Here is a 16916-nt window from a genome sequence, read left to right as displayed (position 1 = left end):
TTAGTGGTGAATTGGAGATTTTTGTTTTTTTTTTTTGGAGATTAATAAGTGACGTTCATTTGATTAGATGTGGTTAATGGTTGTTTTTAAAGTGTTTATTTTAAAATAATGTTTTTTTATGTTTTAAAAATTATTTTTAATATTATTATATTTTTGAAAAATTAAAAAAATAAATTTAAAGTAAAAGAAATATTTTTTTTTAATTTTTTTAAAAATACTCTTGAAATAAAAAGAAACATTCCCTGTTGGGACTTAGTTTAGTTAAGTTTTATTAACGTGACATGTGATTATCACCATCATTTATTCTTCTTTTCATATTTCAATATTCCACAATTCGAGTTTCACATTAATTAGAAACATGCAACTCTTTCTTAACGAAACAGACTATGAAAGTTCTCACTTGACTTTTGCCATAAACTGGCGGCAAGGAGATCCTCCATGTAAAAGAAAGGAAAACTCTCCATTTTCCTGCTTTCCTTTGCAGCCCTCACGGAAGCACAGGAGATCTTTTTCCTTGATCATAAATGCTCAAACACAACCACTTTCGTAAGAAACAGCCCGTATCAAGCCAATTTAAATATCCTTCTCTCTTCGCTCGCCGCCAATGCAACCCGTAATGACATTAACGGATTCTATAACGCCTCTACAGGACATGATGTTTATGATCAGGTCTATGGCCTCTTTCTTTGCCGTGGCGATGTTAGTGTCGAAGTTTGCCAAGAATGTGTGAACCTTGCAAGAAACGATGTGGTCCAACGTTGTCCAATCCAGAAGGAGGCTATCATATGGTATGATCAGTGCTTCCTGCGCTACTCAAACAGTAACATCTTCTCCAGCTTGAGCCAAACGCCTGCGCTTTACAAGTTCAATACACCATATATAACTGTTGATGTAGAATTTAACAAGCTACTGGTGAATACTATATCTGATGCTGTTCATGTAGCTGCAAGTGCGCCCTCAGGTAAAAAAAAGTCGGCAACCAAAAAAGAGATTTATACGAGGCTTGAGTCTCTATACATTCTTGTGCAGTGCACACCGGATCTATCTAAAAATGATTGTAATCAGTGTCTTCTACTAGCTAAACTCAGCATATCAATTTGTTGTAATAATAACCGAGGAAGAATCTTATTTCCAAGCTGTAATTTTCGATATGAAAATTATTCATTTTACAACCAAGCTGCCGTCGTGGCAATGTCACCACCACCACTATCCATGCCAGTTGTTCTCCTCCCTCCATCTCCAGGCCCAATAGGTTCCATTTTCTTCTTTATCATTCCAAAATCATTCCTTGTCATTTCTTTAATATGAGATTCTGTTATCTTGAATAATGATGTGAAACAAAAACATTGTCACTATGAAGGAGATGGAACCAAATCTATGTGGATTAAAGTCGGTGCAGGCCTATCCGCAGTTATTGCTGTGCTATTTTTCAGTGCTTGCATTTACACCAAGAGGAGGATGACGAATCTGAGAACAGGTATGCATTTGATATGTACCGAAAGTCTTGGTACTAAAAAATTTATATTATATATATGAGCTACCTAGTTAGTTTCTATATACGTGCAGGTGATTTCCAAATATTTTTGAGATATAATCATGACAAGAAATTAAAATTTTGAACCAGAATTCCTAAAACCTTTGAATTTGCAAATATGTTTTGGTTAAGCTTGAAAAGAAGACGAAATTAGGCAGAGATTGAGTAATTGGCTTTCATTCCGTGAATTTTTCTCTATTCAGGTCATCATCTGAAAAAATGCTATGCAGAGATTGAGTAGGTAGAAGGTTAAAAACAGAACAAAAATTTTGAAGTGTCGAAACAAGATGTAAATGCTACTCAGGTTCCAGAAATGGAGTCCTGCTTGACTGGCAAAGACGCTTGAGTATTATTAAAGGAATTGCACGGGGGCTCTTGTATCTTCACGAAGATTCTCGTCTTAGAATTATTCATAGGGATCTCAAAGCAAGCAACATTTTGCTTGATTATGAGATGAATCCGAAGATATCAGACTTTGGAATGGCTAGGATTTTCGATGGAAATCAAAGCGAGGCTAACACGAATAGAATTGTCGGAACATAGTACGTATTACTACATTTCCATTCCCACAGTGTTATTGTTTTCAATTGCATATTTTTTTTTGGAACAAATGGACTTTCTTATTCTTTCTTTATTCTTTCTTTTCAAAATATAATTTCAATTTAAAAATTTAAATTATTAAATTTTTTTTTAAAATAATTTACTCACCCAGATCTATAACTACTTTATATAATGAGACTAGAACTCATGAATTTTCCGTCATCACGGTTTTAATACCAATTTAAAGAATAATGTTATATCAAATATGATAAATATTATTTTTACAGCGAGGTGGCAAAGGTTCATTCTTGACCGATTTATATGATGCAAAAGAATTTTGCTAACCTCTTCATGAATATGAAGCAATTTGTTTCCTCTTGTGTCAATACAAAACAGTGGATACATGGCCCCAGAGTATGCTATGGCGGGACTTTTTTCTGTAAAATCAGATGTTTTCAGTTTTGGAGTGTTGCTGTTAGAGATAATCAGTGGGAAAAAAAACGTTGGCTTTCATCTTTCAGAAGAAGGCGAAAGCCTTCTCACTTTTGTAGGTTACAAATCCTATCTTTCTATCCAAAAAAGGATTACTAGCAATGATTTTTGTATCTCAATTCAGGAAGTCTCGATTTTTCAGGCATGGAAACTGTGGTCTGATGGTCAAGGCCTGGAATTGATGGACACTATGCTAGAGAAATCAAGCGTGGCAACTGAGGTGCTGAGATGCATCCACATTGGGCTGCTCTGCGTGCAAGAGGATCCAGCAGATAGACCCACAATGTCATCTGTGCTTCATATGTTGGCAAGTGATACCATAGCGCTCCCTATCCCTAAACAACCTGCATTTTCTATCGGCCGATTTGTTGCCATGGAAGGTCAGTCCTCAAATCAGAAAGTATGTTCTGGCAATCGAATTCTGTTATTTGTCAATCTCTCAATACACAAATTCGAAAATGCATCACACTTTGGCCCACAAATATTAATGCTTATTAGAATAGTTTGTGCTCAGGGTACGTTAGAGGATGGCAAAGAAGTTGCAGTTAAGAGGCTCTCAAGAACTTCTGGTCAAGGACAAAGAGAATTCCTGAACGAAGTCGTTTTAATCGCCAGATTACAACACAGAAATCTTGTCAGACTCTTGGGATGCTGCCTGGAAAAAAATGAAAAGTTACTTATATACGAGTATATGCCCAATAAAAGCCTCGATGTCTTTCTTTTTGGTTAGACCCCTAAACTTGAAACACCTGAATCTTTGTACTCTATAACAAAGACCAGAAATTGTAACTGATTTGATTTTTATGTTTATGCTACTCAGGTTCTAGCAATGGAGTCCTGCTTGACTGGCAAAGACGCTTGAGTATTATTAAAGGAATTGCACGGGGGCTCTTGTATCTTCATGAAGATTCTCGTCTTAGAATTATTCACAGGGATCTCAAAACAAACAACATTTTGCTTGATTATGAGATGAATCCGAAGATATCAGACTTTGGAATGGCTAGGATTTTCGATGGAAATCAAAGCGAGGCTAACACGAATAGAATTGTCGGAACTTAGTACGTATTACTACATCTCCATTCCCAGTGTTATTGTTTTCAATTGTATATTTGTTTGGAACAAATGGATTTTCTTATTCTTTTCTTTATTAATGTGAAAAAGAAAATTAATTTAAAAACAAACCATTAAATAATTTTTTTTAAAAAAATAAATTTACTCATACAAATCCATAACCATTCCATAACGATACTCTCTGGTAAAATTAGAACTCATGAACTTTCCGTCATCATGGTTTTAATATCATTTTAAAAAGTATTTAATTAAGCTAAAAAATTTTAACTGTTAAATGAAATTTAATAAATAATTTTATATCAAATATTATTTTTCCAGCGAGGTGGTGAAGGTTCACAGTGGTGCATTCTTGACCGATTTATATGATGCAAGAGAAATTTGCTAACCTCTTCATGCATATAAAGCAATTTATTTCCTCGTGTCGATTCAAAACAGTGGATACATGGCCCCAGAGTATGCTATGGCGGGACTTTTTTCCGTAAAATCCGATGTTTTTAGTTTTGGAGTGTTGCTGTTAGAGATTATCAGTGGGAAAAAAAACTCTGCCTTTCATCTTTCAGAAGAAGGCGAAAGCCTTTCCACTTTTGTAGGTTACAATTCATATCTTTTTATCCAAAAGAGGATTACTAGAAATGATTTTTGTTATATCAATTCAGGAAGTCTCTCGATTTTTCAGGCATGGAAACTGTGGTCTGATGGTCAAGGCCTGGAATTGATGGACCCTATGCTAGAGAAATCAAGCGTGGCAACTGAGGTGCTGAGATGCATCCACATTGGGCTGCTCTGCGTGCAAGAGGATCCAGCAGATAGACCCACAATGTCATCTGTGCTTCATAAGTTGGCAAGCGATACCATAACACTCCCTATCCCTAAACAGCCAGCATTTTCTATCGGCCGATTTGTTGCCATGGAAGGTCAATCCTCAAATCAGAAAGTTTGTTCTGCCAATGAATTAACCCTTTCCGTTTTATCACCACAGTGACTGTAAATTAAGTTTTAAATTTAAGAGAATGAAGTTGTAGCTCCTTCGACTGTTTTTCTTGACAAACACAGACATTTCCAGACAGATATAAACATATCTTCTTGATTTGTTTTTCTTCGCAGTCTGAGAACTATTATCTTACATACAAATCATATTTGATGCTACAATGAAACCTAAAATCTTCAAAAAATCAATTGAACCAAAAGTTTGTATTTATGGCTGCTCCAATTTATGGGCCTCTTAGGCCTCCTTGCCCTTCGCTTGTGACTACTTTTAGGCCCAAAGAAACCAAATACAGCGTCAGTGACTTCTTTGTCCAGGCATCAATAACCATCATTAATATTGCTCCTTGAAATCAAGAACCCAAACAAAGAGGAAACATCATTTTTGCTATCTTATCTCTCGAAGGGATCCAGCCCGTTGATCATATTTCCATGAGCTGAAGGCCTGATAAAGCCATAAATGGCACAGGAACATAATATCACACAAATGCCCATAAAGGGCAAGATAATCATTTTAGTGGGTCCCTGTTATTACAGTCTACCTACAATATTTGAGCTCAAATTGACCCCTACAACCATTTAAACAATAAATCTTCATCATGCAGCTATTAAGTTGACTAAGTTCTGTTAGTTGCCCTAGTAAGATAACGAATGATGCCAAATATATGGATGAGATTAAAGACAAAATAATAAATGTAAAAAGATTGAAAATCAATTAAAATTAAAAATAATATGTGTTTGTCAAAATAAGTAAAATGTGTTAAAAAATATTAGAATAAAAATTATGGAAACTTAGTAATTTATCTTTATATATTTTTCATTTTCTCAATCATTCCTCTATACAAAAATTAAGCTATTATAATTAAATGCATTTTTAAAATGTACCCTTCTGTTAAATCTTATGACCATAAACAAAACGTTGGCTTGTGGCCGTTTCAATGTTCATGTTTTTTGTGTTCTTATTTTTAGAATAATCTTTGATGCTGCAAGTGAATTGGGACATTATCAATGTAATTTCGGTGATCTTTAAATACATTTTAATCAATACAATCTTAAAGAATTTTCTAGTTATTATAAAATTAGATTGCAATTTTTTTTTCCATTTTACATGATCTTTTGATCTCTTCTTTTTTCTTTTTTCTTTTTGTTCAAATTACTTTTTCTTTCGTGATCCTTTTCACCAAGTTTAATAATTAGTTATGGATTTAACATGAAATAATAAAGACAAAAGAAAACTAGCGTTGAATTTCTGGATATGATTTGACTCCTATACCCTTAAAATATTAAATTGTATATATATATATATAAATCACTTGAAATGGATTTCCAAGTTATAAAATAATTGGCCATGCTTGAAAAATTGAAGGTGATATATTACAGTATATGCTGGAAGATTACTGATCAGTAACCAAATCATTTGATTAATTTTATTAATCATTGTTTGAGTTTAACTAAAGATAGATATTATATAACTCTTAGTTAATTATGCAATTACTATGCAGAGGCACAATCACTAATAAGTTTTATTGATATGAGATGCCCTTGTCCCTCATTTACTTCTGTCACCATCATCGATTGATTAAATGCTCAAATTTTTTCTTCTTCTTTTCACATTTCAATATTCCACACGTTTAAAAGTTCTCATTTGACTTCGGTCATTGACTTGCCTCAAGGAGCTCCTCCATGTACAAGGAAAGATGACTCTATTGCCCAAAATAAGAGCAAGAAAACCTTACCAGTTATCACAAAATGTTGGTTCTGAAACTCTCCATATATATTCCTGCTTTGCTTTGCAGCCCTGATGACCATTAACATCACGGAAGCACATGAGATGAACTACCTGGGTCATATATGCTCGAACACAACCACTTTCGTAAGAAACAGCACGTATCAAGCCAATTGAAACATCCTTCTCTCTTCACTTGCCTCCAATGCAACCCGCAATGACATTAACGGATTCTATAACGCCTCTACAGGACATGATGTTTATGAGGTCTATGGCCTCTTCCTCTGCCGCAGCGATGTTAGTGTTGAAGTTTGCCAAAACTGTGTGAACTTGGCCACGAATGATACATCCAATCGCGAAGGAGGCTATCATATGATATGATGTGGAATTTAACAAGCTACTGGTGAATACTATATCTGGAGCAGCTAATGAAGCTGCAAGTGCACCATCAGGTTTTAAAAAGCTTGCAGCCAAAAAAGTGATATATATGTTTCTCAAATCTCTATACGTTCTTGTGCAGTGCACACCAGATCTATCTACATCTGATTGCAATCAGTGTGTTCTACTAGCTAACCTCAGCTTATCAATTTGTTGTAATAAGAAGCGAGGAGTAAGAGTCTTATTTCCAAGCTGTAATTTTCGATTTGATAATTACTCATTTTTCAACGAAGTTGCTTTCGATGCAATGGTAGCACAACCACTATCCGAGCGTAATTCTTAATAGAAAATTTTTCAAGTATTTTATTTATATTTTTTATTATTTTATATTTATCAAATATATATTTATTTTAAGTTAAATATAACTTAAAATATTATAAAGATAAAATTATAAAAAAAATAAAATTTATGAATAATAAATATACAATAAATTTTTCACGGCACAATCTCTTTATTTTTGTAAGTACTATCTATTGGTCACAAGATTTATTAAACATTGTTTTCTATTACAACATATAATAATATATACTAATCACCTGACTTAGAAGGCAACACTTGTAACTAAAATAATTATCAGTCACTTAACATTATAGTTTTTAAACTCGACCCGATAACTACCTCGATATAATTCTCATGTCACAGGTTAGATGGGTTGACTCCAGTTAACAAAAAAACTAATACAATACTATAAAAAATATCTAACTAGTTACAACGCAATACTTATATAAATTAAATTTAAATTTTAAACCAATAATATAAATTTAATTTAATATTCAAAACACAAACCAAATATAAATTCTAAAATATTTAAAAAAATATCCAAAAATATAAATTCTAAATCAATAACACATTCACTTCTGTTAAATGAACACATTAAATTCTTTGGTGTTTATAGGAATAAAATTTGAATCAAATATCGATAGAATTAAGCCAATTTCATTAACACCTAATAAAACTTCACATGCTCCTTTGAAATTTTATCATCACAATCATCTTCAACATCATTAATATTTATAATATCTACATTTAAAACACAATTAACAAATAAATATTATATGTTAAACAATACTTAGTTTTAAATAATATTTATTACTAAATAATCAATCATTAATTACCATAATCTAAAGTATATTATTTGGTCATTGTTAATAAAGCTTGTGAAAACTCTTTTCTTCTTTAGTTGTCAAAATTTACAGGTCATTTTATATTACCTAATGTTTAAGCCATAAATTGTCTCAAAATTAATTACATTATAATTTTATCCTTTCTAATAATTTTTATATATTAAAAGTGAAGGTAAACAGAATGTAAGTATTAATAATGCTACTAAATAAGATACAATAATATTTAAGAATTTTAAAAAAAACATACTTTTGTTTCAATTTTATACTGTAGTGAACATAAATAAGATCATTAAGTCTTTGATGTTTCAATCTATTTCTCCTCTTGGAGTAAATATGTTTAAAAATACTCTAATTTCCCTCATATCTTGAAAAATTATAAGTTTGACTTAGCACTTGTATGGTCAAATGTTATAGATTTGGAGCATTAGTTTCATATATCATCCATCATTTATCAATACAAAAAAATAATAAGTAAGACCATCTTAAATAATATTTTTAAATATAAAAATTATATATCTGGAGGTAAAAAGATGTGATTATTTATTATGAATGCTTCATCAAAGTTATGTTTAGCATTTCTAAATAATTTTATTTCACTTGTAATCTTTCTTTACAATAATAGATTCCATGTACATGCTTTTTAAAAACATTTAAAAACTTAGAAATAATAATTATATATTTATCTATTATATTTATATTATATTAAAATCAAGAATTCAATCAAAATACCATTATATAAAAAATTTATATAATTATTTATCCCACTAATTATTAATAATATTTATAAAAGATTGCAACCTAGCCTTTCTTTTTTTATTTATTTATCTTAAGGCGCGTTGCGATGACATAAACCATGACATTATATTTCAGCCAAAAAAATGAGGGGGTTGATCATACGGTAATGGGTAACAAATTTCTTTTTATTTTTGTGGCTGAAGCATGTGTGATTATAATTTTGTGTGCCCCGGTGAAAATGATTTGTTTATATTATTTATTATTATTATTATTATTATTATTACCATTTCTTTTTTTTTAGGGGGATTAACCTGGGATGGACGTCACAATTAAAAAAAACCTATGCCGTGGGCATAGACTCTTGGTTATTAGTCTTTGCCATGCACGAAGTCAACTTAATCTATTGCGTGGAACTTTAATACGGGTTGATGGCTTGCAATCAACGGGTTATATTCATGGTGATTGTAAAAAATCTTATAAATAATTATCGAATCATTTAACCCATTATTATTATCATATTTTGTAATAACTCTTCGAGGGAAACGGTTACAGTGCAGTCAAAGTTATGCATAAAAAGCAGTTATTAAAATATATTTTTATTGACCTAAAATGCAACAAAAAAAATATAATTTAAGAATTTGATCTAAGTTCCAGTTCCATTTAGTGTTTTAATTTTTTATTTTCTTAATTGTTTTCAACTTTTAATTTTTTTTAATTGTATCCATTTCACTCCAAACTTTTAATTTAATGTATTTTTGTCCTTGTAAAACTTCAATATTAATCCCAAATCTCATCACTTTTTTTTTGTTCTTTATCTTTGATTTATGTAAATTAACTATCAATTTCCCTTTAAACTTTTAATTCTCTTTCACCTCTTATTTTAACCAAATTAAGTCTATAGAATTTGATGTTTTTTCTTTCAAAATATCCTTTATTGTGATATTATTTATTTTAGCTCTTAATTAATTCTTTAAACTTTGATTTTCTTGTAATTTTATCTTTAATTTCAATCAATTAACTTTGTAAAAATTTAATTTGATCATCTAAAATTCCAAGCTTCTTAATTAAGTCTAAATTGGGCTTCAAACTTATTTTTTTACCAATTAAATCTCTAATAAAATAAAGTTGGCCCATTTAAAATATAATTAAGTCCTTGCACTTAATTAAATCCTTTAATTTGCTCAAATTAATTTTTAAACATAATTAAACTCTTAATTTGGCTTATAATTAAATTAAATTTATTTATTAAAGATCAAATTATGTTTTTAGATTTAATTTTTATGCAGATTAGTTTAATAATAATTTAATTTAATCTTGAATCTCCATTATCTCTCTAATCTTCAGTACAATAAAATACGATTAAGTTTTTAATTTTAATCAAAATTCCAACTTGATTTTTATATATGTTTGAAATCCTTTTCAATATATTTTTGTCAAATTTTTAGTCTTCTTATTATTATTAATTATTTTTATTTTTAAAAAAAGAGTAAATTCAGGGGTAATAACCTGAATTGTAGGTGGCTTTTGTCAAGATAAATCCTACGACATAAAAAGAAACTATTATTGAAGGTTGCACGCCACTTCATGCATTGCCACAACCTTGTTCACTTGTTATTGGCAGGTGTATTATATTCACCAAATAGTTTCTTTTATTTTAGTCCCTAATTAATTAAAAAATCTTCAATTCAATCCTTAATCCATCACAACTGAATTGGATGAAGGTCCAGCTTGAGAGAGAAGAAGATGATGAAAAAGAAAGTGAAAAGGAGAAAAAATATTAGCACACTAAATAATGTTTGAGCACCTTGTGCCACTGAAACCATCTACCAATATTCTTTGTTGTACTTGGAACCCGGGTCTTTGTTTTACAAGCTATTATTATTATTATGGGCACACACTTGAATTATAGTTTTTTAAATTTTCAATATTGCGCCTATCTAAAAAGCCTTGTTCCATGAATTGATAGTGCAACTCCACCATAAACACCTCATTTTACAGGTTATTTGCATAATAAAGGTAATTAACATCTATGATGACTCCCACAAGGTATGTTGCTGACTTCACATTTCATGAGACAATTTCGACTTGAGGTGCATAAATATCTATGATCATGGATTATAACGAAGAACAACACATAACCACAGACTCAGCAATCAAAACACATATTCTCAACATTCATGTTATTCTTCTGTATGTTTGATAGCTTATGCATCAGAGCAGGAATTCATAAAGGGACTGGTCACAATCTATATTATGATAAGTTTTTTCTTACTTCATGTCAAGTACCTAGCATTAGGACTGGTCACAATCTATATTATGTAAAAATGCCTGTACCCTTTATATAAGTATTTATGGAATAAAATAATCCTACTATGAATGGAAAAATCAAAGTTAATAATGAAGATTAGGTCAAATTTCAAGAAAGAGTTGTTCATGAAATATAAAAAGTTAGTCCTAGGACAAGAACTTTGAATAGTAGACTACTATTTTGTTGAAAAATTCCCTTTCAATAGTTTACTATTAAAAATTAACTATGGGTTTTATCCAATGGGTTTTATCCAATAGTTTTATTAAATCATTTTTTTATCACAATTTGAGATTATTAAATCAATAAGTAGTTAACCTGACTCTTAAAATCCAAAATATTTAGAAATAAAATTGATATATTAAATAATTAGTTAATTTTTTCATTTAAATAATTTGATATATTCTCACTAACAAATTTATTTAGTAGCTTAATAAGAAAAATATAGGTGGTTGATAACGAGTGGTGCCTTGTAAGTTAAAGTAATTAGTATCTTTAAAAGTTTCCCTTTAATAGATATGTGGATTCTTAAATGTTTAAATTAATAACTTTGTAAAAAGAGAAAATATAATGATATTTAAGAGAGATAGACTTTGAAAATATGCTTGATGAAAAAATTAAAAATGAAAAGATCATGAACTTTGAGTTTGAAAAATTTATGGTGTATTTATAATCCATGAGTTTTTTTTTTATAAAGAAAAAAGGTTAGAGTGTAATTTTATCCTTATAATATTTTGAGTTGTATTTCACTTAAAATAATAATCAATATATAATATTAAAGAATTTATATAGAGTTAGAAAATTTTTTAAAGAAATGTTGGGTTAGGAAAAGGTGCTCAAACCCGTTATTATGAAAAATAAATCTATATATGCTATTTATACCTAAACATATTAAATTTAAGTATGGTAACTAGAGCTCATAAGAGTGTCCTGGTGGTCATGTCATTCTTAGCCTTGCAAGTATACAGAACCCATGTTGGAAACATACTTAGCCTCTTAGGCATGACGTGCTTAGATGATGGATTCTTAGACTTTCATATCCGAGTCGGGGTATTTGCCTAGCATGAACTTGGTCACCGTGCTTAAATGTGTCGTGCTAGCTTAAATAATTTGGGATTAAAAAATTTATTTTTTTTATAATTTTAAATTAAAGTTTTTAGTTACGTTATTGAAGACTTATATAATTGTTAATTTCAAAGCTTATCAAAGTAATTATAATATATATAAACTAACCTGTACACTCATATTAATACAAAAAAAAATTACTTAGCAAGAGATCACAAGTCCCAATCTATGTGCTGTAAAATAATCTGCACCTTTAACGTGGAATTTCATGATTAATTTCTTTAAAATTGAATGGTCATGGGCAAAACTTTAATAACCATATCCTCTAAAGAAAAACTTCACTACATTAATCCAACCAGTGAGACTTGTAACCCCGAATAAATTACTCTGAAAATTAACAAATATATGAGCCATTTCGTGTTATATATACCGATTATGTATTTTGTTAATCAAATTTATTAATCATACATCTAATTGATAATTTAGAGCAATTTAAATAATAGATTGGTTATTATCAAACCCAATAAAAATGCACATATAGATACAAATTTTACATAGATCAGTTAAATATATAGCTGGATATGAATACAAAGAGATAAAAAAAAATCTCTATCAATTTATAGAAAATTTCAACCTTATTCTCAGCTTGTAGCACATGACCTCGCATGCTGAAATGTTACAGTGCATGCACGCAATAGGACAACAGGGAATATTATATTATATATAGAGCAATAATACCACACTCAACAGTATCCGGAAAAGGTCCCATGTATTTATATTAGAATTTAGCATAGAAGCCATACCCCATGTATTTGAACTAAGCAAATAGTATTTAAATCCATACTCAACAGGATTAAAGCAAAAACATATTTAATAGTTTTCGTTTGTGTACTAATTTATTCATGGTCAACGCTTTGGCATGCATTTGTTAATGCAAGATCTTCCTGGAAACCAAAACACCCTTTCGCAGCATAGCAGCAATTTCTAGATCAAATAACAGTGTCGCAGTTTTGTTGACCGAGTTCTTACTCGAAAATGCCCTTCAACTGCACTAATGTGATTACATAATTGATTGTATTTCTCTATAGATGATTTTTAAGAAAGGTGTACGAAGTCAGAACAGTTCCAGGACATGGTGCCTTTCCGGTAAGAAATCAAAAGGCAAAGTATGGGTCATAATTCTCTCAGTGATGCGAACACTATTCAATTGCTTTTGTTGTTTTACTTTTCCATTGCCACCCTTTCGCAGCATAGCAGCAATTTTCTCACTCATCCACCCTACAAGTTTTGCACAAACACATCTCTTTACGAAGCTAATAGTCCATTTCAAAACAATCTGCAGACCCTCATGTCTTATCTTGCCTCAAATGCTTCTGTGTCGAATCAATATCATGCCTATGCTGGAAATGACCCTGATATAGTCTATGCTCAATATATGTGCTACAACTACATAACAAACGAAAGGTGCAGTGCCTGCATTGATGCAGCATCACAAGATATCATGCAACTCTGTCCAAACAATAGAGATGCAATCGTATGGGAAGAGCTGTGCCAGTGCGCTTCTCGTATAAAAATTTCATAGGCCAGCTTGATTTCTCAGGAAACATTCCCTTAGCTAATAGAGAGACGATTGAAAATTCAGTACAGTTTATATCAGTAGTGAACGAAAATTTTAGCAATCTTACGAAGAAGGCTGCTTTTGATCCGACGCAGAATATGTATGCTACAGGAAAATTAGCCTTATCGGATATAGACACCCTTTATACTCTGGGGCAGTGCACTACAGATTTGTCATCTCACAATTGTAACACATGCCTTCAGGTTGCCATACAAAATATTTCAAATTGCTGCTATGTCGGTCGAGGGGCACGGCTTCTTAGCCGGAGTTGCTATTTTAGGTATGAGTTATACGCATTCTATGAAGGCGCAGTTGAATCGGGAACACAAAAGGGTAAGTATATAAATTTTCAATCTATTACAAACAAATCATACAAAATTTGCTTCGCCAATCTAAGATAGTTCAATATATATATTTTTTTTGTGTATAATTTTCCTTTAGGGAAAACATTGACATTTTTGAAGATTGTCCTCGGAACTTGTATACCAACAGTTGTTCTTACATTTCTCACTGCATCGTGTATCATCTACTTTCGGCGAATAAGCAGAAATGAAACAGGTTAATCCATTTAACTGATTGGCTAGCCACAAAAATTGCCAAATTCTGACTTGTTGATTACAAAGAACTGTTTTGTCATTTGCAGATGAGGAAAAAAGTCACCTTGCTTTCTTACAGGAACTGGGAAAATCTAGCGGATCGACATTCGCAGAAGGTAATAAGGTGAGTTCTGAGGAATTACCTTGGATGATAGACCTGAGTGTTATAAGAGCTGCGACAGATAACTTCTCTGTTTCAAACAAGCTTGGACAGGGTGGATTTGGCTCTGTTTACAAGGTAAACAATACTTCAACATTATTCTGTATGTGTCTTCAAAGCATTTTATAGAAATTTTGTTAAATTAAAAAATTAATTGCTTACATACAAATTTGAAAAAATGACCTCGTGTGTTCTATGTTTTTTAAGGGGATACTAAGCGACGGAAGCGAAGTTGCAGTGAAGAGACTATCAAGAAGTTCAGAGCAGGGCGTAAAAGAATTCAAAACTGAAGTTCTATTAATAATGAAACTTCAGCACAAAAATCTTGTCAGGCTGCATGGTTTTTGTGTTGAAGGAGAGGAAAAGCTCCTCGTCTATGAATTCATGCCTAACAGCAGCCTTGATGTTTTTCTTTTTGGTTAGTTGTATATTTCCTTTATGGTTTTAGTAATGTTTTAAATTTGAATCTTTTGTCGGAAAATATTTAAAAGTAATAATATGCTTAGCTATTTTTCTTTTCTTTTCTTTTCTTTTTAATATTGAACATTAGGGTTCTATTTGATTGCTAATTAATGTTCAAGTATTAATATTAGCTTTTACAAATTAATTTAAATTATTTTTTTAATTTTTATTTATAGAAAAGTCATAAATATTTTTTGGAATAATTTTTCTATGAAAAATTTATTAGAAAATTAAGTCAAAATTTTGATTTAAACAGAAGTTGAAATCTTTTCTTTCTAACTTATTAAATTTTTTTTGCTTGAAGTCACTTTTACCAATTACATTTCCAATTTAAAGTGATTTTAACTCATTTCTATTATAACTTAATTATATAAAAAATAATTTTTTATTATGATTTGAAATGATAAGTTAATTTTTATAAATAAGGTCAAATGTATTCTAAATATCATTTTATTTTGCTTTTGATTTGATGGTAGATCCTACGAAACGAGCAGCACTTGATTGGAGCAGTAGAATTGATATTATAAATGGAATTGCAAAGGGAATGCTTTATCTTCACGAGGATTCTAGGCTTAGAATCATCCATCGAGACCTAAAAGCTTCTAATGTATTGTTAGACAATGAGATGAATCCGAAGATTTCTGACTTTGGAATGGCAAGGATTTTTTCAAGCAATGAAGACGAAGCCAATACTGCTCGAATAGTAGGAACATAGTAAGTGATCTTTCAGTACTTTGGAATCCTTTTCTCATAATTGCCTAAAAATATGAAAAACTTCCATCTAGTCTCATAATCATACAATGAAAAACTTTAAACTAGTCTTAAATTTTTTTTCTTAATTGGTCCCTTAAGGATTAAGTTTCAAAAAATCTAAACCACCTCCTTCACTATAAAATTAATCATCACTGAGAATAGTGATTCATTTGAGAATTTTAATTGAGATATAAGTTGTTAGTTGCAAATTGATGATGATAAGAAAAAACCTCTTTGATTGAGTTTAAGTCTTCTTTGGTTGTTTTAATGGCTCGTATTTATTTTTAATTTTTTAGCATGGGTTTGATTCATGATTTCCATCAAGGAAAATCCCTTCTGAGAGCAAAGACCATTTGACATTTAAGTTAGCAAACACATAGATAAATATAATGTATATAGGGAGAAAATAGAAGTGGAGTGTGTTTAAGTGTTTGTGTGTGGATGTAATTTGTTGGTTTTTGAAAAATATTATTCTTCATATCTAATGATCCATGGATATTTATACACCTTCAAGCCACATGAATTACTATCACAGGAGTGGGCTGTAAAACTGTCACAGGAGCAGTGATGCAAACCCATTCATAAAAGCAAACATAGTAAACTATTTACTTTATCATGGATTACCACGCAATTATCCCAGAATGGTTGAAGTCGGTGTCATCCTGTTAATTATAAAATAGGTGTCACATGAATTACCTTTTCTTCTCTTTTCTATTATCTATTATTTTTTTCCTTCTCTCTTTCCTTTTCTTTTATTCCCTCTTGCCAAGTTGGTCCCATATCCTTTTCTTTTTCTTTTTTTTTCTTTTTTTTTTTTGCCTTTTATTCCCCTTAGGCTAAGCGGGTGGGCCATTCCTTCTTTTTTTATTTTTTTCATTTCTTTCTTCTTTTTTTCTATCTCTTCCCTTATTTTTCTTGAGACAAGTTGGGCCTTTCATTTTTCTTCATTTTCTTCTCCTTTTTTGCCCTTTCTTTACCTTGAACTTCGTAAAGCTCATGGTTTCTTTTATAACAATCTAGACTTTAAATATGATTTTTATTTTTTTAATTGTCATGTTACTAAACTTGTTTTTCTTTATAAATCTTAGCCTTCTACTTGTTTTTCCACATTAGAAATCACTCACATCACTCTCTAGGCTCACACTTCTGGAAGAAATCACCATTTTTTTTCATGAAAATGAGAGAAATAGAGCTTCTCTCTACTTTTAACTCCTTTTGAATGCTACAATAACCAAGGAAGGGATTTTTTTTACTTATTTATAATAATGCAATTACTATGTTCATATGTTATTTTTCTATATTTTATCTGATTA

At 30.7% G+C, this 16916-nt stretch overlaps 3 protein-coding genes and 1 pseudogene across 6 annotated transcripts in view; all 4 read left to right on the top strand.

Annotated features, from left to right (window-relative positions):
* Positions 1-1775, top strand: part of LOC105113433 (cysteine-rich receptor-like protein kinase 25) — a 12914-nt gene extending 11139 nt beyond the window's left edge. Inside the window, exons 3-5 of the mRNA XM_011009609.1 lie at positions 448-1252; positions 1361-1477; positions 1738-1775. Coding sequence (XP_011007911.1) covers positions 448-1252; positions 1361-1477; positions 1738-1775 — 960 coding nt within the window. The remainder of the gene's footprint in view (positions 1-447; positions 1253-1360; positions 1478-1737) is intronic.
* Positions 1-3739, top strand: part of LOC105113413 (G-type lectin S-receptor-like serine/threonine-protein kinase B120) — an 18544-nt gene extending 14805 nt beyond the window's left edge. Inside the window, exon 7 of the mRNA XM_011009576.1 lies at positions 3728-3739. The gene's annotated coding sequence lies outside the window, so the exon portion shown is untranslated. The remainder of the gene's footprint in view (positions 1-3727) is intronic.
* LOC105113415 (cysteine-rich receptor-like protein kinase 10) lies at positions 1903-4740 on the top strand. 4 transcript variants are annotated; one of them, XM_011009582.1, is made up of 4 exons: positions 1903-2076; positions 2471-2621; positions 2709-2946; positions 4552-4740. In XM_011009582.1, the coding sequence occupies exons 1-4, from the start codon at positions 1988-1990 to the stop codon at positions 4617-4619; spliced, it is 546 nt and encodes a 181-aa protein (XP_011007884.1). In that variant the 5' UTR covers positions 1903-1987; the 3' UTR covers positions 4620-4740. The 4 variants fall into 4 exon arrangements, with proteins under 4 accessions (XP_011007884.1, XP_011007881.1, XP_011007883.1 ...); XM_011009579.1 differs by lacking the exons at positions 1903-2076; positions 2471-2621; positions 2709-2946 and adding exons at positions 2985-3291; positions 3387-3624; positions 4073-4223 and having other exon boundaries at positions 4314-4740; XM_011009581.1 differs by lacking the exons at positions 1903-2076; positions 2471-2621; positions 2709-2946 and adding exons at positions 3146-3238; positions 3387-3624; positions 4073-4223 and having other exon boundaries at positions 4314-4740.
* Positions 4741-13182: 8442 nt separating this feature from the next.
* On the top strand, positions 13183-15565 carry LOC105113432 (cysteine-rich receptor-like protein kinase 10; annotated as a pseudogene).
* Positions 15566-16916: the final 1351 nt, after the last annotated feature.

The sequence above is a fragment of the Populus euphratica genome, unplaced genomic scaffold (assembly GCF_000495115.2).
Source record: "Populus euphratica unplaced genomic scaffold, PopEup_1.0 scaffold426.1, whole genome shotgun sequence".
NCBI lineage: Eukaryota > Viridiplantae > Streptophyta > Magnoliopsida > Malpighiales > Salicaceae > Populus > Populus euphratica.
This window is presented reverse-complemented; position numbering and strand designations above follow the sequence as displayed.

Coding starts and splice junctions, on each gene's coding strand:
- LOC105113415 (XM_011009579.1), top strand. CDS start 3,054: ATGCTTATTAGAATAGTTTGTGCTCAGGGTACGTTAGAGGATGGCAAA. Junction 3,292..3,386: donor CCTCGATGTCTTTCTTTTTG/GTTAGACCCCTA, acceptor TATGCTACTCAG/GTTCTAGCAATGGAGTCCTG. Junction 4,224..4,313: donor GCGAAAGCCTTTCCACTTTT/GTAGGTTACAAT, acceptor TCGATTTTTCAG/GCATGGAAACTGTGGTCTGA.